The sequence below is a fragment of the Elephantulus edwardii genome, unplaced genomic scaffold, assembly GCF_000299155.1.
Source record: "Elephantulus edwardii isolate Elephantulus edwardi_28Jun2011 unplaced genomic scaffold, EleEdw1.0 scaffold00006, whole genome shotgun sequence".
Lineage (NCBI taxonomy): Eukaryota > Metazoa > Chordata > Mammalia > Macroscelidea > Macroscelididae > Elephantulus > Elephantulus edwardii.
In genome coordinates, this window is record NW_006399756.1 from 16,625,581 (window position 1) to 16,648,892 (window position 23,312).

General features: G+C 40.7%; 1 protein-coding gene across 1 annotated transcript in view; it reads right to left on the minus strand.

Annotated features, from left to right (window-relative positions):
* The window catches only part of TDRD1 (tudor domain containing 1), a 46,696-nt gene that overhangs the window by 10,230 nt on the left and 13,154 nt on the right, over nucleotides 1-23,312 (minus strand). Inside the window, exons 11-19 of the mRNA XM_006880163.1 lie at nucleotides 21,167-21,334; nucleotides 20,931-21,038; nucleotides 16,726-16,968; nucleotides 15,985-16,122; nucleotides 12,954-13,064; nucleotides 9,701-9,988; nucleotides 8,897-9,016; nucleotides 7,441-7,557; nucleotides 3,780-3,947 (exon numbers count right to left, since the gene is read on the minus strand). Of these exons, the coding sequence (XP_006880225.1) occupies nucleotides 3,780-3,947; nucleotides 7,441-7,557; nucleotides 8,897-9,016; nucleotides 9,701-9,988; nucleotides 12,954-13,064; nucleotides 15,985-16,122; nucleotides 16,726-16,968; nucleotides 20,931-21,038; nucleotides 21,167-21,334 (1,461 nt within the window). The remainder of the gene's footprint in view (nucleotides 1-3,779; nucleotides 3,948-7,440; nucleotides 7,558-8,896; nucleotides 9,017-9,700; nucleotides 9,989-12,953; nucleotides 13,065-15,984; nucleotides 16,123-16,725; nucleotides 16,969-20,930; nucleotides 21,039-21,166; nucleotides 21,335-23,312) is intronic.

A 23,312-nucleotide genomic window follows, 5' to 3' on the forward strand; every position in this document is an offset into this window, starting at 1 on the left:
AATTTGTCCCAAACTTAATGTTACAATTGTGGAAATCAGGACATTTGAAAAGAGACTGTCAGAAAGAAAGGAGAGTAAAAAACTCATGCCTTCAGGACTTTGTAGAAAATGTGGAAAAGGATATCATCAGAGTAATGAATGTAGATCTTTGACAAGTGGGGAGTAAATAAGATGCTGAATAAAAGGAAACAGGGGATTGTTAGTTTTCAAAAATCTAAATATAATCTTTCAAGAAAAGGATTGAGATATACAAATTTATAATGAGGGCCACTGCTCCTCATGCTCTCCCCTTAACTTGGCTAACAGAAAAAACCAATTTGGGTGGGGTAGTGGCCACTTACTAGAGAGAAATTAGAAGTTTTCACAATATTTAACAGGCCATATTAAATCACTAGCCCTTGAAACTTTGCAATGTTTGTAATAAAAAAGGAAATCAGGTAAAGGGACTCACTGGATACTATTAGTGAAAGTAAAAACTTCACCTTTGCAAGCAGATAAGATGGGTTATGCAGGTTATAAAACTGACTTCTGATCAACAGGCTGAATTATATGCTGCTATTATTATGTTATTGCAGGACAAGTTATAAAAAAAGGGCTAATTTAACATTACAAACTATGTTGAAAAAACAGAAGGGGGGAGATACAATGGGACGAATATCATCTCCTCGAACTCTCTTACAAAAAGCCTTATTTACTTTAAATTTTTAAAATGCTAATGAAAAAAGAGCAACTCCAGCTGAAAGACACTGGGTATTACAATCCTCTAAAGAATTGAATCAGTCTATATATTATATGGAACCTGTAACTAATGAATGGAAAAAGGGATTTGTTATTAGGTGGGGGCGAGGATTTGCTTATATATCCACAGGATCAGAACTGCTGTGGGTGCCCTCCAGAAACGTGAAACCCCGAGATGAGTCAAAAGAGGCCACACTTTGACGAGGACGAAGCTGCAGAATGGCAGATAATACTAGCTACTGGGCATATGTTTTAATACTCTCTTGTTAAAAATTGTTCATTGGCTTTATAAAGTTTTGGGTAATAATATATCTCTCTAGTATATTTAAATTTTTCCTTCTTTTAACAACTGGGAGCTAGAGGGAAGAGAAAAGATCAGAGAATGGCCAAAATTATTGGAGCAGCTATTGCTGCCAGTTTAGGGCCTATGTCAGGAAAAGGAAGTCTTACTCATAAACAGTGCCACCCAAAGGTATTAAAGGCGGTCAGAATTGCTTCTACTGTGGAAAGCTGGGCCACTTCAGTAAACAGTGTCACAGACAAGAGCCACAGATAGGCAAGGGAGTAGAGAGGAAGCTCCCACTCACTTGCTTTAAGTGTGGATCTGAAAGACACTTGGCCAAGGACAGCCCACATCAGGTCTGCATGGCTGACAGACCCCAGCTCTTAGCTGGAAACAACGAAGGACACTTCAACGATTCAGATCCTCCCAGAAGAGCTATGGGTGAGCATTAACTTCCTGGTAAGAATATCTGTTTTCCGCTGGACACACGAGCCCATATTCGGAATTAAAGCCTTCTCAGATCCATCTCTTCCTGCTATTCCTTAGTTGTTGGAAATGACGGAAAACCTCATAAGCAGTTCCTTACTTCACCTCTGCCTTGCATGTGGCCTTCCTAGCTGTAAAATAATGCAATAGTAAATGGAATTTGGTCCAGGTCTTAAGGACAATAAATGACATAGTTATGCCTCTACATCATGTGGTTCCTAGCCCTTTCACTATAACAGACAAAGTGCCAGCCAATAAGATTTATTTTAAGGATTATCTTCCCTCTGTAACTTGATTTGTGTCACTGTTAGAATCTCTATTTGGAATATTATTGCTTTTCATTGTTGACTATGTACTTTTAACTTGTTAGTTAAATTTATGTCTTCTAGACTGCAGCAGTTCCATGATGCATCTTCAAAGATACGAACATGTATCCCTAAGCACAACTGATAACAGTGCATTTAAATTCCAAAATCAATCTCTTCAAAAGTATATGTGTTTCCTACTGCCAAAGGGCCCCTCAGAGTAGTGAGAGAAGATCTTCACCCTGAAACCTACAACGTCCCTTTTCAGCAGGAAGTAGCTAAGAGAGTCCACCGCCCCATTTTCCTCATGAATCAGGGTCAAATCTCTCTCAGGGAGGAGTGACAGGGAATGGCAAAGGACGCACAGACAAAGGAGATTAATCAGAACTGGCTTTGATGGGGACTACGGCAACATGACAATGGAAGCTGATCCTCAAGGAATGCTGCTTTATTGGAAGTGTTTTTGTGAACTTATTTTGTTTTCTCATATTTGCTTTCTTATATTTGTTTGATTAGATACAAGCAAGAATGAATCCTGAAGAAGAAAAATTATACTCATCTTGATGATCACAAAATTATGATTTAAACAAAAGAGCGGGAAATGAGGGAAGCCGAGTATCAAATTTAATAATAGTAGACCAAATGCTGTATCGGGAAATGAGGGAGGCTTAATACAAGCAAAAGGTCACCTTGTGACACTAGGGAGTTCCCTAGGAGTCAACATTGTTCTTAGTTTTTATTAAATGAATCCCTCCCTCTTGAGATTAACATAAAGAGGAACTTGGGGCCTTATCTGTAAAAGATTTCACCATTATCCTTTGTTTTGTACTTCCTTGTTTTTTTGTATAAATACTCAGAGAAGCATGGCTCGGGGCCTTCAGTCATGGGAACTGTTGGCCCCCCGTTTTTCACGCTCTCTGCTCTATATATAAAAAAAAAAAGAATCAAAGCAAAGGCAATGAAGCGAGCAGTGTGAAATTATCTATTAGCATCTCTGGGAGAAGAGGTCAAGACAAACTGTAAAAACGCTCTTTCAGCAGTTACAGAACCATTCTTGTAGCATGAGTATGAGGATCCAAGGCGGAGGGGTGGGGGGTGAGTGGAAGCAGACGGGTGAGGGGGGACAGGGCAGATTAATCATGGGGTTGTACAATTTGATGGGGGGTGTGAGGGAAATGGGAAGGATCTGGTGTGAAAAAGGATCTGGTATTTGAATTTTGTAAATTAACTAGTATTTAAAAAAATTCACCGTATACCAGAAATACATTTAGCCATGCACGCCAAGCTAACAAGAAGCATGCCATTTTAATGTCTCGAATCTCTAAGGGAGTGTCTGAGTAATGTGAGGTCAGCAGTTCAAATCCATCCATGGGTACTTTGGAAGGGTTTCTGGCGATTTGGTTCTGAAAGCACAGAGCACAGCTCTGAGCGACACACAGAGTTCTGTCCGAAGTCCCAACCAACTTCCTGGCAGACGGGTACTGTTTTCAGTCCTTTAAAGTGAGATCACTGGTGGTAGAGTGGTTAACATGATTGGCATCTAACCTTAAGATCGGTAGTTCAAATCCTCTACCCGCTCCCTGGAAGATGGAGCAGTGTGGTTCGGTGACGATTTACAGCCTTGGAAGCCCTATGGGAAGTTCTCCTCTGCTCTGCTGGGTCTTCTGAGGCAGAGCTGGAAGGAGCTCTGAAGAACGGCCCTGTCCCAGGGTTAGAGAGCAAGATGTGGCCAGCTGGGACGCCCTCACATCGGGGCTCTGATGACTTGGTTCACATCCTGACCCTCCAACTAGTGTTGCCAGCTCAGCGTAAGAGGCAATCTGTGAAGCCTGACGTTGTGAAGCCAATCCATACACACACGCCCAAAGGATTCATTTACAGTGATAAAAAAAAAACAAAGAAAGGGGGTGGGGAGCCCACAAACCAACCAAAACCCAGACAAGCTAGAACGTGAGTGAACCGTCTACCTTCCAGGGAACACCTGATGATCGGGAAAGGAAGCTCCAGGTGCGGGGCGGTGATAGGCTGTACCCTAGACAAGGGCAGAGTTTCCATGTTCCCATAGTCCGCATACAGCACTCTCACTGTCATATCAGAAGTCTCCAGAACAATGGCTCGGTACCACAGATCATCACCTGAAAACAGAGGGGCTCAGTTAAGAAGGTACAGTGACAATCATTCTGTTAAGACCACTTAAAATATTCATGACAAGGACACAACCAGCTATATGCACACCCAAGCTCAATGTGGCATTATTTATAAAAGTAGAGAGATGGGAACAAGCCAAGGGCCAATCAACCGATGAACAGATCAATAAAACTACGGTTCACGTGTACAATGGAATACCAGACATCATTAAAGCAGTTAAGAGTAATAAAGAATCCACAAATCACTGCATCACACAGATGTACTTTGTACAATACAGGGTATTGTACTTTGTGAAATAAGTCAGACAAAAGAGGATACTATCGTGAGCGCACTGATTTACAAAGGCCAAGGAAAAGCCACACAAATATTGTGTGGTACTAAGGGGAGAGGTGTGGGAAGGGAAACTAGTTATGAGGTACTAGACAACCAGTAAGCCAAACAAAGGGAAAACAAAATAAGGAGCAATTCGTTTTTGTGGTGTGGGTTTTTTTTTAAAAAAGAGTAGTAGTCCAGATTAAATACAAATGCACTCTACTTTCTTTTAAATCCTACCAAAAACCTAGCCAAACAAAGTAAGAACTGCTGTTGCTAAGTGCTGCAAAGTTAGTTCTGACTTCGAGATACCCAGGCACCAGAGACGGCCACACTGCTGGGCCTGCAGTGTCCCGATGACAGCTCTGTGTCACCGTCCACACCGGCGCAGGTCAGAAATCAGAAGACGTGTACAGAATGACACAGACTGGCACAGGACACCATATGTGTAGGACTCTGCGCATTTACAGATGTGTACAGAACTTAGGTTAATGAGTGAAAACGTATAGAATATGAACCAGGGGGAAAAAATGTAACAGAGAAATGTAGTCATTGTGCTGATACTTGCCCAGGTAGGAAAACATTTATGTAACACCCATACAGAATACTTCTCTAATAAAAAATTAGGAAAAGGAGAGAAAATGCAGATCTAGACATTATCTACACAAAATCTAAACATGAATGTTGTAATTGTAAACTTTATGAATAATAAAAACTTTATTTGGGGTACATACCCAAAGCATTTTAACACCCACTGTTATCAACAGAGCAATGAAAGCAACCTGGTGACCAGCTCCTAGCACACAGGAACCCTTCTGTTAAGATGCCCAGAGAATACCACACTTTTAAACTTTCAAAAGTAATAGGCACCCTGTGATTTAGGAATCCCACTCCTGGAAATTCACCCGAAATGCCTTGTTCATCCTGTTGGAAGTTGGTGGGATATCCGATACTCTTCTCCAGTACCACAACTTAGGGCATCAGTTCTTCTGTCATCCTTATTCACTGTCCAACTTTCAGATTCATATAGAAAGCTACTAAAAATACAACGGGCATTTTATATTTAATCTTTAAACTGACTTGGTTGGCCTTCAGCACTTTGGAGAGATTAATGTGGTGACCAAAAGTATCTCCCCAAGAATAACCCCTACAAATGTTATTTATTCTCAGCCAAAGAAATTTGTCAATATGAAATAATAAACAGTGGGCAAGTGGCTAAAGTGTACTCAGACTGCAGCCTTTACTCAAGATGAATTATCACTCTAGCTCAACATAAAAAAAAAAAATCCTCACAGCCAATGAGCAACATAATGATAAATGAAATTGTCCAAGATTTCACTTTACTTAAATCCATAATCATTGCCCACAGAAACAATTGAAAAAAATCTAATGACATGATGCATTGGAAAAATTTGCAAAAGAAAGACTTCTTTCCAGTACAAAAGGATTAAAGTGCTCCACCAAACTTGGGATTGACCCATTTGGGTGTAAAAGTTAGATAAGGAATAAAGAAAACCTAAGGAGGAGTGATGTCCTTCAATCATGATGTAGCTTAGAATACTAAAAATATCACAGACTGCCAGAGGCACGAAATAATGTGTCTTGGAAGAACTTACAGCTAGAATCTCCTCAGGAATCAGACAGCAAGTCTTTATGCCATGTACTTAGGACACGTTATCAGAAGGAACCAGAAAAATAATTTCCTTGGAGCAGAAAAAACATGCTTGAAGGGAGCTCTGGTGGCCTAGTGGCAAGAAGCTGCACTGCAATCCCAGAGGCAAACAGTTCAAATCCACCAGATGCTCAGCTGGAAGAAGGAGGGACAGTCTCCTCCTGTACCAGTCAGATCTGATTTGACGGTGCATACACACAAAATAATAAAATAAAATAAATTAAAAACAAAATCATGCTTGGTGACGCAGAAGTTCATTATAAAAGAGGAAGACCCTAAATGAGATGGACTAACAGCAGCTGCGGTGAAGGGCTCAAACATTGCAATGACCATGACTGTGAGGACAGGGTAGAGCACTGGGCAATTCAAGGACACCAAATACCACCACTTGATCGAGTCTGATTCTCTAAGCAATTCACTAGGAATTAAATCCAACTCATGAACACAAAACACCATCACCTACTTTAACAAAACGGACTATAGTTGTTCTGGTGGATTTAAAAAATTTTGTTCAGCATTAGAAAGAACTTTTAATTCCTACCATATTTAAAGATGACATTATGGATCCAGCATAACAGAGTACCAATTACCTAGAGCTGTCTATAAGTACTGGCAGATTTCCACATTCAGGAACCAAAGGGCATGTGTATCCTTGCCTAAATCTAACTACTGGACTAAAGGAAACATGATGAATGGAGGACAAGTTGTCAATGACTTCTTCATCGCACTGCGTGGGGCACCTAATCAACACCCAGGGTCCTGGAGGTCAACAACTTACGGTGTTACATCAGCAGATTCTTTCATCAAGGGTCTCTCCAAAGTACTAAAGACCCAAGTCAGTTAAAAGACTAAATAGAGTGTGCCTGATCCAAGCTATGGTATTTTCAATTGCTTCTTATGTCTCTGAAAGTTGGACAATGAATAAGGATGACAGAAAAAGAACTGATGCCTTTAAGTTGTGTTACTGGAGAAGAGTACTGAACATCTCATGGTTTTCCAACAGGACATATCTATTTTAGAAGAAGTGCAACCGGGGTGCGCCTCAGAAACCAAGATGGTCAAACTTCTGGCATAGTCACATACTCTGGACATATTGCCAGGAAGGACTAGTCCCCAGAAAAACGTTAAGGGAAAGGTGAAAGGTCAGTGAGAGAAAGATCCACAAAATGACAGACTGGCACAGTGACCCAAACAGCTGACTTGGTCACGTCAGAGATTGTGAGGAGGGTACAAGATAGGCAGGGCTCAGATCTACAGGTCCCTGGGCTGCGATGACTTGACAGCACTCAGCAGGTCATCTAACCAACAGCCAAGAAAACGGGGGAAAAGTCAAAGACAGCAACCTAAGGAAACCACAACTGTACCTTTTTTTTTTAACTGTACCTTTTCCAACTTCTCTATCTAATCCTAAGAAACAAGCCTTAAAAGGAAGTCTACAAAATCTCATGTGAAAGACAACAGGCCAGTGTGTTACCTCGAGGAGAAAGGAACCTTACTTGTGTATCTGGCACAACATGCATCTCCGACTCGAGGAGTATAGTTCAGCGGGCTCCTCTGAGCTCTGCAATATTCCACCAGTTCAGCTGTCAGTACACAGAACTTCTCCTGGTCTTCTAAAACACAGAAAAGCAGCATTTTCTTTTAAGAACTTTCCAATACTCTTTACAACAGTATATCATAGAAATGTTCAGTCCACTTAATAAAAAAACACTTATCTACAAAAAAAAAAAAAAAAAAGAGACCAAACATAAACCAACAAACATTTAAATTAAAAAAACAAAACACCCACATACTAATATCACTACTGGTTATCCTTTGTGCCAGGATGCAGCAGTAGGAAAGGGATAGAGGAAGTCCCTGGGAAATGTGCACTTCCGTCCTGATCCAGGGAGATACAAAAGCATGTTCCCCGTGAAACCCACCCAGCTCTACTCTTAAAACAGATTTCTGGTTTTCTACATTGTGTTGTATTTAATGACACAGAGTAAAGTTCTCCTCCACTGTAATTTCTAGCCATCATCCCACGTAGTTTCTAAGATAAAAAAAATAAATCTCATTTGTAACACAAGTTTTACAGCAGTTCTTGATTATCAGTGTAATTCCAGGTTTAACCATTTGAAACACAAGTAAATTTTCAGCCTGGAAGCACTGAATTAATTTTATGTACACTCAACTTGCATAAACCCATTTTCTGATTCTACCGGGATTAACTAGAGTGCACTGAAGTTTTTTATAAAGCAAAAAAAGGAAACCAAAAGTCAACTTTTAGAAGTTCTTTTTCTTCATGATTATGGCTACAGCTAAATTATGTCTTTCTATATCCATAATATATAACACTATTGATTAAGGTCCAATTAGAAAAGCTATCTGCCATCTTTCAAAACGTACAGAACAGCTGAGTTAAAATTCTCTTAAATGATAGTAGGCCAGCTCATAAGTACATCTCAAGGAGCTCTGGTGGCCTAGTGGCAAGAAGCTGCACTGCAATCCCAGATGTATGTGGTTCAAATCTACCAGATGCTCTGCTGAAGGAGGAAGTACAATCTCCTCTGGTCCCAGTCAGATCTGATTTGACAGTACACACAAAAAATAATACAATTAAAAAAAAAAAAAAGTACCTCTCAATATAGAGAACATACATTTTCTCCACCAGCAATAGACAGTTTTTGAGAATGTGTGTTTTTAAAAAACAGCTTGTAACAAGGGGACACTTTTTTGCTTTAAGAAGATCAGGCTAAACTTTTGCTGACTACAAGGGATTCCCTGCTGGTTGGGTTGCTACATATCAACCGTGCCTTCAGTAATTTTAACTAATTCTTCCTGAAAGTGATGAATAAAACAAACAGTATCACTTTTCCTCCGCCTACCTTCTTCTCCCTAAGGAGGTTCAAGCTAAGTGTGTTCCCTGTTAGTGTTAAAAAATAAGAGACATCTCAAATTTTGGTTTCTTACCTGGTATCTCACTTGGCAAAGCATAGAACAAGTTTGGGTTCATGACTGCTAAGATGTTTGCTTGGATGGTCTTATTAACTGGCAATTCTACTGTCCTCCACTGTTGAGCAGAAAAGACGGCTGCAAACATTTAAAGTACAGGTGCTCATGTCAAGTTGATGAACAGTAGTAGTAGTAGTGGTGGTGGTAGTGGAGGTGGAGGTGGTGGTGGTGGTGGTGGTGGTGGTGCTTTTGCCCATTTAGCTCTTCCTGATCAATAATTCTTCTCATCAACTACTGTTTACCAACAGCACTGTTTATCATCCTCCCCCCTCCCCCAATCCAAGCTTGTATTTTCACAGAATAATCTCAGAGATTTTCCTGGGCATTTCCGGGAAAATTCTGCATATAACAAAATTCTTGCACCAACACATTACTGTAGAATACGGCACATAATTGGTGTAATTATTACAACTTATTCATGCCTTACTTAAGGAGTGCTTATCTAGCTGATTCAAGTTTACCAGATAAACACTCAAAACAAGCATCATTAAATATCTAACTAGCGTTAGCATGGCTTTAACTATTAATTTCTACATTTTTAATTTAATAATTAAATATTTTTTTAAAATATTTAACTCATCTAAGTTTACATTAATTCATTTAAAATTATTAAATAATTTCATTTAATAACTTAACTTTTAACTTCTATACTATTAATTTCTACAAATCATTTCTTCAGGAAAACTGCATCATAGGAAGTTTTTCCATTACCTACAAAAACAAGAGTAATGTAAATTTAAACAAAGGCAAGGCTTTATTTACCCTGAGGCCTCTGGGCATAAACTTGAAGATCACAATTACGATCACATTTACTCTCAGGTCTGTTACTTGTCAAGTTTTTCAGTGGCGAGTTGGCCATTAAAACCAGCTCCTCATCAATCAGAATATCACTGATGATTTTGGGGTAGGAAGTGGAAAGGTCAGTGAGCTCCATTCCCATGCCATCTTCCGTGATTTCGACTACTCTGGCGTTGAGTTTGAGCCCGGCGACACACATCTGAAATCTAGCGGTGGCTTCTTTGGTCCAGTGACTGCTTCGAGGTTGTATATCTGGAAAGAAACAGCACCATTAAAAAGGCCTGAACACATGAGGTTCATTTTCACTTCTACCGGAGCCACGCCAAGGTTCTCACACAGTCACCGTTCAGGCCAGCAAGTCTTACGTGCCTTTCTGCAATAACCAACCCAATTAACTCTCCACACCCTCCCTGCAAATGATGCAGGACCCGGAATATCTACCAGTAGGATTTTACAAGGCTCTGGATCTTGCTCTACCTTCCCCACCAATAAAATTTCACTGCAACTTTTCCAATAGGAAATACAGAATTAGCCTTGGAAAATCCACTACTGTGTTGTTCTACACACAAAGATGAATCACCAATTAGCTGCTAACAAATGTCCTTCCTCTGGACAAACTCACTTCAAATTACTTAACCAAAAATTCTTTTTCTTACATAGAAATGACTTTTGTATCCTTCTTTGAACAGTGACTCATGAACTTTGACTTGTGTCTGAAATCACCAAAACCGCTGGTTCAAGTAAGATGTGGGGTCCTACCAAAGGGTGTCTGATTTAATGGTTCCAGCACCTGGACTGAGAACTTGCATTTTTAAGTATGCTATCATCTATCCTGATAGCTTAGGAATATCATTTTTGAGCAAAACTGACATTAAAGTGATAAAATTTGCCCTCAACAAACTCAGAATATAGTTCTTATAGGCTGAGTACAAAGAAAACAGAAAAGCAAAATGAAAACATGCATACTTCTGGACAGTAACACTCTGACATTCAATCTTCCTTTTTTTTTTTTAATGTGGAGAATGAGATATACATGTTCATACACACCTGCTTCTTTTACAAAGGGGAGCATACACAATGCTACTTATCATTTAGACTGTAACTTCATGATAAGAGTATTACAATAGTAAAATGCCAGGCACGGCTGAGGTGTTCATTTTTCTTTTATTCTTAATGAATCCTGTAGGAAAGAACTATCATTTTCCACTTTAAATAATTTGTCTACAGTTTCAAAAAGAGTATGTGCTTTTGAGTCTGTGGGTTCTAATCACAATACCATCTTGTCTTTGTAACTTGCTTTCTTCATTTAAATAATGGACAGCTCTTTTTATCAACATTTACTATAGCTGATTCCATGGCACCTAACCACCACATTAATGGCCACATATTAACAGCAAACAATTCAACAGAACTTTGAGTTTCAAGCTCTGATAGAAATACTCATTTAATCATAACTACTACTCTAGGAAATAGTACTATTATTTACTGCATGGATCAGTAAGTAGCCTTCTGTTTTAGGTTATTTAGGCTGTTTTGTTATTATGAGCAAAACTGCAATGACTTCTTTAGGATAAATTATTAGTAAAATTGTTAAGTCAAAAAGATATTAGAGACTTCTATGGAATTCTTGGCTTCCGTAAAGTCACACACCTGCTTCACGTCTTTTCAGCTGCTTCTCTGTCAACACTAGGCACTTTGGCTAATTTTTTTTTGAGGGGGGAATAACTGTTTCAGATACTCTTGGTACCAGCAGCCAGGAAATTACAAGATTAATTCCACTGGGAAAGTCTGCTCTGAGAGACCTCTCCAAAGTATTGAAGAGCAATGATGTCAGTCTGGAGACTAAGGTGCGTCTGATCCAGGCCATAGTTTTTGCAATTATTTGTTATGCATCAGAAAGCTTGACAATGACCAGGGATGCTAGAAGAATTGATGCCTGTGAGTTGTGGTGCTGGAGAAGAGCACTGAATATACCATGGACTGCGAGGAGAACGAAAAGGTTTGTCCTGGAGAGGGTGAAGTCAGGCTACTCCTTGGAGGCAAGGATTCTGAAGTTTTTCTGACATACTATGGATATGCTGCAAGGCAGGACCAGTCCTTCGAGAGGATCATCATGCTTGGGAGGGTGGAAGGTCAGAGCAAGAGAGGAAGACCCTCAATGAGATGGACTGATTCAGTGACTGGGGTAATGGAAGTAGCTGTGTCAAGAGGCAGTAAGATTGGCACAGGATAAAACAGGGTTTAGGGTTGTTGTACATAGGGTCGCTATGAGTCACAGGCAATTCAAAGGCATATAACAACAATATCTTTTAATGTGCCCAATACCTGAAAATTACAGAAGTTTAACATATCCTAAAAGTATTAGAAGGCAGTTGAGCAAATCTATTCTGTACCATACCTACTAGCCAACACTGTATGCCTTGAAATGGAAGTTTTAAAAACTTTGATGAGATGGTCTGAAGTTCCTGTGCAGTGACTTCTTCCATGTTTCCATAATCCACAAAATGCACTTTCACGTTCCCATTTGGTAAGATTTCCTTAACTAAAGCGCGATACCAATTACCATCACCTAAATTTAAAACAAACAAAGGTTTTAACATGGAATTATCTCGTTAAGCCACTCTTGATGAAAGGTATTATTTGCCTAATGTAGCTAATGAAGCCTTTCATTCTCTTTCAAAAATCCCTGTGAGTTTCCAAAATGTCAGAAAACTGTCAAAGAGTATGTCACAGCATCAAACGTGACCCACTCATTCATGTTTGTGAAGACGCAGAACGTCAACGTCAAGTTGTGTAAGCCTTGCCATGCTTGTCCATCTACAAAGACAACATTCGTACACCACTAACAGCTTAGACTGTTTTGTCATTTTGTAAAATAAGAAAAAAAATAGTAAAACTCATGCAAATGAGTTTTGTCATCAAATGTATTCTCAATACATACCTACACAGAATGACCAAAGGAAACACAGAATCTGCAGAGAAGAGTCTTTGCATTCCTTGATTTTTATTATTATTAAAAACTTTGGGAATAAAGATATTAAACCAAAGTTTAACACAAGTAAGACAAGAAGACTATTATGATCTTTTAAAAAGTGAGAGGGAAATAGGCATTCATTTAATCCTGGTTGTGAAAAACAATTGATTAAATTTCAGGAAGAAAATATACAGTAAAAGCAAGATTTGAGTAAAGTCAAGCTTTTACCAAGTGCCAACTTACCTGCAAAGAAAGCACAACAAGGTTGCCCTACGTGTGCCTCAAAACCATTCGGTGACTTCTGCTGGCAGTATTCCGCGAGCGATTTATTCAAATCATTGAGTTTAATTAGCGCTGAAATACAATAAACATGCTGCACTGAATAGTGAATAGTAAACCCAAACACGCCCAACACAGACTTCCCCTCCCATTACAGAATGTTTTCACTGTAAAAATCTCAGGTAAATCCCCAAGACTAAGTAAGGATTTTTTTTCATTTTTATTAAGACAAAAACCCCAACTGGTAAAATGAGTTATTTACTTAGTAATAATTTCTGGTGGCCTAGTGATAAGAAGCTGTGCTGCAATCTCCAAGACAGGTGGTTCGAATCCACCAGAGGTTCTGCCAAAGAAGGCTGGGCCATGTCTTCCTGTGCGATTAACTAATTGCCTCTGAAAACCTGCCTGAGGGCGAGCTATGGGTCAGATCTGACAGCACACAACAGCAACAACTCTAAATCAATTACCAGTGATTTACTCACTCGGCATGGTGGCCTGTGACATTATCACCAGTGAGAGCATGAGATTTGTATGGGGACATGGGAAAAGTGCAGAAGTACCCTGAAGCAGCTTAAAGAAAGGTCTCATCCAAGGTGAATGAAGGTCACTGTCTGGAAAGAGTCATAAAAGGCTGAGATGTGTCAAAGGAATTCAGGGATGTGGGCTCCTGAAATGTGACACACGTGATAGAAAAGGAAGGTAGGTTCCAGAAGTTCTGAGACAGAGTACAGAATGAAGCAGCTAAAATCTACTTGACAGGGAGCCCTCTGGAGAAGAAGAGATGAGCCAAGTGTAAACCAAAGTGAAAGAAAACACCAGAGAGTCTAGAGATCCAAATGAGAGCAAGCTTTTAACACGTCAGGTAAGGCAGTCCTCGGGAATCCAAGTTAGTCAAACGCCACACACTACACCTACAACCAGCGAGAATGTACCCCGGTTTTTAGTACAACGTGTCATCAGTAATCCGTACCACATACTATGGTGCAGGGCATCATTTGTTGATGCTTTCACTGCTAGTTGTTCAAGGACAAAGATATTAATGATAAAGGGCAATAACGAAAATGTCAAAGTATCTGACTTTATCAGAACTGACAAATTTGGGCCAAGGATATAGTCTCAGATGTCCAAGTCTCAGAGGGCAAAGCTTACTAAATATTTCTCCTAATTTACCCTGTTGCGAGCACAGCGCCTATCAGCCGGAGCACGAGCAGTCTTGACAGGGATTATGGTCTTCAGGTTGTGCAACCTCCCGCCCCCTCCCCCATCACACCCACTCACTACCCAGAAATGTCCTCCTTTTCTGAGTTGCCACTGTCAAACTCCACTCTTAACCTTAAAAAGTACAATGTTCACAGCAGATGTTCTGTCCTAGTTTGCAAAAACCCGTTTTAAGGGTCTCTGAAAGCACAAAAGGGAGCTCTGGAGGGACAGACCTCGGGAAGTGTGCTGTCAATCCAAAGTCAGAGGCTCTGGTGTTTCACACCCACCAGGGCCTCCTCCGGAAGAAAATGGAAATCTCCTCCTGTGCAACCAACCTATGGCCTCCCCAAACTCCCAGAGGGTCAGCTCAGGGTTCCCATTCCGCCACGCCCAGTTGCTCAGGGTGGCAAAGCACGAAACCACCCACAGCAGGTGAATCTCAGTTTGGAACCATTCTGGAAAACCATCTGGCAGACACTGGTCAAAACTGCAACTCAGGGAGCTCTGGTGACCTAGTGGCAAGAAGCTGCCCTACAATCCAGAGGCGTGAGGTTCGAATCCACCAGATGCTCTGCTGGAGAAGGAGGGTCAATCTCCTCCTGTACCAGTCAGATCTGATTTGATGGTACACACACAAAAAATAATAAAATAATTTTTTTAAAAAAACCGAACACAAAAAACCCCCAAAACCTGCAACTCATCCACCCTTTGTTGCTGGATGTCCTGGGACTTCGACTCAACAGATACCACCCCTACAGGGGTCTTGGCTCTCATCTTGACCAGAGCCAATTACCAAGTCTTTCTCCTATGGAGCTGCTGGGCGAGTTTGAACCACAGACCTTTCGGCTACAAGCTGAGTGCTTTCCGTGCCCCCTGCAACTCTGTAATTTCACTCCAAGTTCTGTAACAAATATACACATGCAGGTGCATTCACGCTGCATCGTTTCATAGCTCCAGATTCCAAACCACCCAAATGACCAAGAGCGGAAAGGACGCGTCCAGCAGTAGCCCAAGCAGTGGAGTACCGGGTAGCAGCAAAAAGCAGCAGCCACGGCTACGTGTAAAAACACGGCTCTACCTCACAAACACCGTCAAGAGGACAGGACAGATGGCGAGGCTCAGAACTCAGGCTCAAGAGTTGGAACTGACTCAAAGCTGAGCCTCCGTCAAGCGCCCAAAGTCCTAAACCACAGACGAGGACACTGACCATCTCTGTCCCGGCAGAGCGGCTGGTGGATGTGACCCACCAGACGTGTGGCCTCTGGGTGAGCAATGCCACTCCTTGGGGCCAGAGACGCTGAGGCCCAGAAGTCCACTGACATATATCAAACCAGGTCAAATGAATGTATTCTATTAGGAGGCAGAAGAGCATGGTGGTCTGTTATGAAAGAAAGAAGGCGCAGGGATCAAGGACGGGGAAAGGAAGGACGTACCTGAGACACTGGTGATGCTTCGATTCTTGACCTAATTTCTAACTATACAAGTGTGCTGACTTCGAGATAACTCACCAAGCCACACTTTTATCTTCGCACTTATCTCCATGTAGGTTGCAGTTGTTGCTGTGTACCGCAGAGTTGGTATGTATACTGGACTTCAATAAACGCGTTAATGAGAAATTTCAAGAGTCAGTTTATGAAACTAAACTGACTTGAATATACAGACTGGTGAGAGCAGAAACGACTTAGAATAAATCTTTCTTGAAGGTACAGATACAATAAACTCAACTCAATAAAGTTATTATTTACACCCATGTGCTGATAGAAAAAAAATACATAAATAAAAAGATCCAACTTACCATCCTCTTTCAGCACATGGCAATAAAACTCCCCAGGACTGTAGACCATAGAGACCATGACGTCTACTGTTTGGTCAACATCAAGTTCAACCCACGTCCACTCCAAAGGAGTGGCTTTGGCTTCTGAACTTAAAGGAACTGTGAAAACAAATGGACACTTTCGTAAGACACAAGGACCAGAGTTGTGGTGGGGGAAGGCAGGGGTAGGGACCTCAGAACTTACTTTTGAAGAGCTAAATTTCCATTGATTTTCTGGGTGACTTTGCCACAAAACCATTTCAGCCTTAAAATGGACAGTTACTACTTCATTACATTTTAGATTCATGTTCTGGTGGTTCTTCAGTTGCTCTGACTCTGAAAATATTTGGTGGGCTGGTTGTTTTCTTTTTAATGCCCAATTTTCAAAAATAACCCCAATATTTAGAATGAGGCTTGATTTTAAAAGATCACACTCAACATCAGTTCTTTTCTAAGAACAAGAACTGGTTTATTTATTTACTCATTTATTTCTCTCACTGTTGTCAAGTTGGAACTAATAGCTGACCTTCCAGTGGGCTTTCTACGGCTGGAAAGGAGAAGAGACTGTCCGTCCTTCTCCCCTGGAGCCTCTGTTAGATTTGAACTGCCTGGCGCTGGGTTGGCAGCACAATTACTTACTCACTAGGCCATCAGAGTTCCTTACCCATTTGGAGAGCTGTTTCAAGAACAGCAATAACATTATCTGGTCTGTAGCTCACTTACCACTGACTTCTTTCAGGTCACTGGCTTTAACTGGCAACATTTCCTTCTCTCCTGTGGCAAAGCCAGCCTCTATGAGAACATTCCGAATGGTGATGTGAGGCGTCACAGACTTATCCGTCAGCTCCACCAGAGAACTGCTCTCCAACTGGTCCACCACTTTCACTGTTATCATCTTGTTCTGCACAAGTTTTTTCATTAGACAAATCGATTCTGGAGTCCAAACTCCTAATGCTGGTTTTACTCCTAACAAAGGATTTTGGCAAAGACTTGGTCAAGTTAGTTCTTGAAAAGCAGCACTTAAAAATTCAGTTCCCAAACTCTAGAGTTAAATGTTAAGTGCTCCATCACACACATTAGAAGCAATAATCTCAACTGAACAGGAGGTTTCTTAATACAAACAAGTTTATAAGATTACAAAGGGGGGGGGAGAAGTAATAAAACATCTCTCCTCTCAAAAATACACCTAACAAAAAAGCTTGTAAAAAGCTTACGCACTGATATTGAAGAAATTCTTGATGACCTAAAGGCTGGCAACAAGCCAAAACCTGGGCCAAGGAGTGGACGCTTCTCTTGTGAACCAGCTGGTGGACTTACCTCTTTGACTGAACCACCCAAAGGACCTGGCTTTGGCCTACAAGCAGGCCTTTAACTTACATTCAGTGGTACATATGTCAAGTCACTAGACAAAGTATCCCTTGCCTGTCTACATATTTAAAAAAAAAAAGCTTACACACTTTTAAGTGAAAAGTCACCATTAATTCCATAAATATGAAATGTTCTAGACTAGCAGTTGCCTGAGGGTTGATGGTATCTGGGAACAAGCACTAAGAATCACACCAGGCTGACAGAAACACCTCAAAACTAGATTATGGTGATGGTTGCACAAGTTGCTAAACATTGGGTGTGGTTTGGGTTGTTTTTTTGTTAAAAGAAAAAAAAATCACTGAATTTAAAATAGTACCTCTATGGTATGTTAAGTATTTCAAATAAAATTATTGTGAAAAATAAACAGCACGAAGAAAATCCAACAAGACCTCTCCCATTAACACAGGAATCAGTTATAACACACATTAGTACTAAAAGGACACTGGGGGAAAAAAGTTGGCTTCATAAAATCTAAGAGCCAAGCAATTTACAGGAAAAATGCTCAGCCTCACCGGTAATGAAGCAGATGGAATTACTGCCTTCTTAGCTACTCAAAGCTGCTCAAGATGGAAAAAAAAACAAGACTATCTACTAGGCATGTCACTGTGTGAAGCAACCAACTTCCCTCTGCATTTCTGGTGGTGTGTAAATGTGTTCTGACTCTTCCGGAGAACATTCACAATACACTTCCATAAACCAGACAAGGACATATCACTGACATTGCCCCTCCCCACTGACAAAGGATTCCAGAGGTATTTTGTACTAAACTCCCTGTTGCCCCAAGTCCTCAGAATATGATCTTTGGCATGTTGCAAAATCTTAAGAGCAACCACTTGGAAAAACTCTTTTGACACTGAATGTGAATTAAATTCACATTACCATCCGTATAAAGGTTGCAGAACTCTCGATGTATTTAGATGAGAAGTCCCTGGTTCTAGTGGGACAAACTCTAGACAGCCGAGAGGCAGCAAGTGTGAAAACATGATTGAGAGCATAGAATTAAATGTCTAAACACATGGTCAAGTACAGTTACCGTTTTTATAAACAAGCTTTTCCTCGCACTTCATGGGTCTTTTTCTATCAGCCAGTTGGCTTCTATAATATTTATAGCTAACACAGTCCCTACAATTAGGGGGTAAAAAAAAAAGCCACCTTCAGTTTCAGAACCATAAGCATATTAAATTTAATTACGGGTGGAATGTAAGCATCCCGCAGTTCCTGAATGTTTCCTTGAGGATTATTTTTTGCTAATAAGGTCTAGCCAAATAAATAATGATAAACAGATAAATAATGTCTAGCCAAATATGTAAGTATTTTAAGAATATAGAGACCATAAACTTTTCCTACCTGCCAGGACACACTTGATCGCCTGCATTGGTAGTTCCAACAATTTCGGAATTATGGGACAAAGTCTTGTCAAACTAAGGACTTCAAAGTTCCCATAATCTACGTATCCAACCAAAACAGAGTCTTCAGAAGCATATGCCAAAACAGAAGCCCGGTACCACTGGTCATCCTCTGGAAAACAGACACTCAATCTCAAGCACTTTCCCAACGTATATTTCTAACAAAAACCTTTCCTCCCAACTCAGGGATAGGTCACATGTAGGTGTTATTTTACTAAGACGTTTTACTGAACAATATGTATGTTTACACAGCACTGCTGTTTTTGTTCACCAGAGGCCTCTGACACCCTAAATGTAACTGACTCATCCCTTGCAATACAACCAATACCTATGCTGTCATTATTTATTTACACCTCTTGGTTCCCTTTTAGACAGTTAGCTCACAAGGACAGAGGACACATTTGGTCATGTGAACCCCCAAGGTCTTGATCAAGACATGAAACATTCACTCAGGCAGGATGAATTCAGAGTAGCTGGCAGCACGAACCAATGAGACTCACTCCACCAAGCAAGCAATCCATTTACTGAATATTTACTTGTAACGTGTATCTCCTCTTCTACGTGGCCACTGGACCTCTTTGAGCAAAGGCTCACAAAAGCTATACCCCACAGCAAAGAGCTGCACAAATCCTTGCTTCGAGACCCTCAAACTGTTCCAAAGGGAATGGATGAGGACTCAAGCATAGGGGGTTCTCCGTCCGCAAACTTATGTCAACAGCGTTATCTATACCAACCTCCAAAACCCTGAAAACCCCCTTAAAAATATCCAGACTGCTCCCCTGTCCTCTAGCCTCACACTTATCCCTGGATCTAATTTAGATGAAAATCATTAAAAACCTAACTGATGCACTTTAATACCTAAGTTCCAAATGTAGGCCTTCAGAGTAAACTGAGAGTCTGTATCATTTGTTTCTATTAATAAGTTAAACATAAGAAACGTTCATTGCCATTGAGCTGGGAACAGATGGACTGCTGACCATCCAGTAGATTTCCAAAGCATAGTAGGTCACCCGGGAAAACTGCCCATCTTGATCTCTTTCTCTCAGAGCCCACGGTGGATTCGACCACTGGAGTCTCAGCCCCTGGATTACCTACACAACTCCCCACAGATGACACTGGCAGAGCGATAAATGCTGAGACTTCCGTACACCTGACTTCCCACTGGGGTATGAACAATAGCAGCCCTGACAGCCCAATGGCTGGAGCTCTTGGCTGTTAACAAAAACAAACAAAAAACGCCCAACAGAAGTTCTAGGACCTGGACCCATTCTTTTTTTATTATTATTAATTTTAATGAAAGTTTAGACACTTTGGATTTCCAATCATTCATTGCTGCACTTTTCTCCCTGTCCACCAATTCGCTCTTGTCTATGAAAAGGAAAAGAAAAATTTTTTCATTGTTACAGAATACCTCCCCCAAGTCCACTCCACTATGCAGCCTTCGTTCTGGACTCCTGTCATGAAAATAATACCTAATCATATATCCCTTTTAAACAGGTCTCTCCCTCATCTGTTTCAATGCCATATATATAATTTATCCCACTTTCTCAGTCTCCCCCCAACCTCGAGGTCAGTCCCGTTTTACAAGTGGCCCTATGCAATATTTGTCCTTTTGTGACTGAGATATTTCACTCAGCATGTCCTCCTCCAGGGTCACCCATTCTGAATAATATTTCATGAGTTCCTTGTTTTTCAATGCAGCATAGTATTCCATTGTGTGAATATGCCACCGCTTCTCTATTCATTTGCTGATGGGCACTTAGGTTGTTTCCAACTCTTTGCTATTGAGAACAAAGCTGCGATAAACATGGGTGTGCATACATCTGTTTGGGTGGCAGTTCTGGCTTCTTTAGGGTAAATTCCCAGTAGTGGAATTGCTGGGTCAAATGGTCTCTCTATTTGCACTTTTTGAGAAAGCGCCACACTATAAGCGCCTTCCATTGTGATTGTACCATTTTATACTCCCACCAACAGTTAAGTGTTACCTAGACCCTTTCTATGAGAGAAAGGTGTGGCTGTCTCGCTTCCATCAAGAGTTACAGTCCTGGACTCTGTCCTGCAGGTTCACGATGAGTTAGAACAGACGCCACATCAGTGTGTGTGTGGGGGGAGGTTAGCAAAGATCAGGAGGCCCCAATAATACTCTCTCCTTACCTGAGAACTGAGCACAGCAGATATCACCAATGGTTGGGAAAAAATCAAAGCGTGGAGACGCTCGACTGCAGTACTCACTAAGGGATGCCTGGAGCTCAGCCAGCTTATCTGCAAACACAGATCGTATCGTAAACACGAGAAATTCTTGTTCTTGTTGATAGAACATCTCTACTTTGATGGGCTGAGTCTCTTCATGTACAGTATCTAGACACAACCTATCAAGAAATGTCACTTACGGCCACTCTGTAGCTGCTGACAAAAGAAGTCTTCTGGAGTCAAAACGTGGGCCACCACACCACAGAACTCATCCCCCACATTCAAGGCCAACACTTTGGGGATTAAGTCATTCCTGACGACTACAACTTTGTCTTCAGTTGTAAGTTTTCCAACATCTTCGGAATTGTCTTCTTAGATAAGCAGGTGGGGGAGAAACAGTCAAAACTCAACTCATTTTCACAGAAGTTAAAAAACCAAAGGCATACATACATACATACTTTAATAATTTTGAATAAGAGGATCAAGCAAGCTTCCTGACAGGGAGGCTACAGTGTTTCCTTCCGCAAAGAAAAAGTGTCTCTAGCAAAGGTAAACTTCCTCATTACCAAAATCTAGAAAAGCCCAAAGAAACTAAGCTAGTGGCTTAAAAAAAAAAAAAAGGCAGCTAATTGAAAAGTCTTTTTTTTAAAAAAATTTTTTTCATTTTTTTATTATTATTTTTTGTGCATGTACCGTCAAATCAGATCTGACTGATATAGGAGGAAATTGTCCCTCCTTCTCCAGCAGAGCATCTGGTGGATTTGAACCGTGTACCTCTGGGATTGCAGTACAGCTTCTTGCCACTAGGCCACCAGAGCTCCCCTAATTGAAAAGTCTTATAATGAAATCTTTTAGAATCATTAAAAAAGTTCAGTATCATATAGCTTGGAATGGATATCCTCTTAAGACACTGAAACACATCATATGACAAATGACTCTACATTCAAATGAAAAATTCTGTACGGTATGAAACCATTTATCACAAAAAGAAATGAATAATTTTGATTCAAGAATAAACTGTTGTCAATGAGCACTGTCAAACTGGAACTGACTCTTGCAGACCCTCCACTAGATTTACAGAGGCTGTAAAGTATACGGGAAGAGAATGCCCATCTTTCTCCCATGGAGCAGCTGGTGGACTCAACCCACAAACCTCAGGGTGGCAGTGCAGCTTTTTACCATTAAGCCACCAAAGTTTCCTCTATATTAAGCTAGGAAACAAGTTTTTCTTTTAAAAATGCACTAAAAAGCTAATAAAAGCTTATAGGATACTGAAAATATTAATCAGATAAGAAGAACGCCCAGAAAAGAAATACCCATCCACACAAACATATACCCATACACACACACTTGAGCCTAATAAAGTCTAAGGTCTCAAGAAATATGTTAATCAAGACTTGAAGAAAGATACTATGAGACCAGTTTATCAAGATTTGGAAAAGACAAAAACAAACTAAAGCAAAAGAGCCTTGGTACTTGAAGGAACTATGGCTAAGATGTTATTCAGATAAAATTACTGTACATGCCACAAGCAAAGCAAAAACCAGATGGAACGTTATGAAATTGTTAAAGAAAATGTTTCTTACCAGATTGATTCTGTAAACAATCAACAACAAAAAACCAAACAAACCACAAAAAAAAAAACCACAAACAAACAAAAAAAACCAAAACCCCAAAACACTGGAGACAATTTGACATCAAGAAATCACCTCTCAAGAACAGATTACAAGAGATTCCACAAATTATGCTCACAATCCCACTGAAGGGAACAGCTGGTCCAAAGTAAGATCGCAAGGAGCCAAAGCAAGCTCCATGATTCGAGTAAAAAAGGTAAAGTAAGGAAAATGAAAATTTCTAAAGGTGTTGGTGTAACAAAAGCTGCGTGTCAGACAGCAGGCAAGAGGAGATGAAAGCAAGTAAAATGCCACGGTCTTTGCTCTTCTAAATCTCACGCGCCTCAGAAGCTCTCCAATCAGGAGCTAACTTGTCTTCCAGGAACAAGACACTGCAGGTGTGTACACTCACGGCCAGGTGGGCCTGGGTGAGCACAGGTGGGGAACAGAAGGGAGCGGAGAAGAGCATGGCAATGTGAAGCTCCAAGGTCACCTCCCTCACTACTTGTCCTCATTTCCTAGTATGCATGGTCCCAAACAGCGCCGACAGACACTGAAGAGTTCAACTGCCGTCTCCAGCTGTCTCAGCAAATTGTGTCTCAGTGATTACACACAGGCAGTGTTGCTGGGTACAGACAGGAGACAAACGACAGCATCAGAGAGCTGTCCCCAGTGTCTATGTATAAAAACTTTGGAACTAAGGAAACATTAATAAGAAAAAAAATCTAGGAAG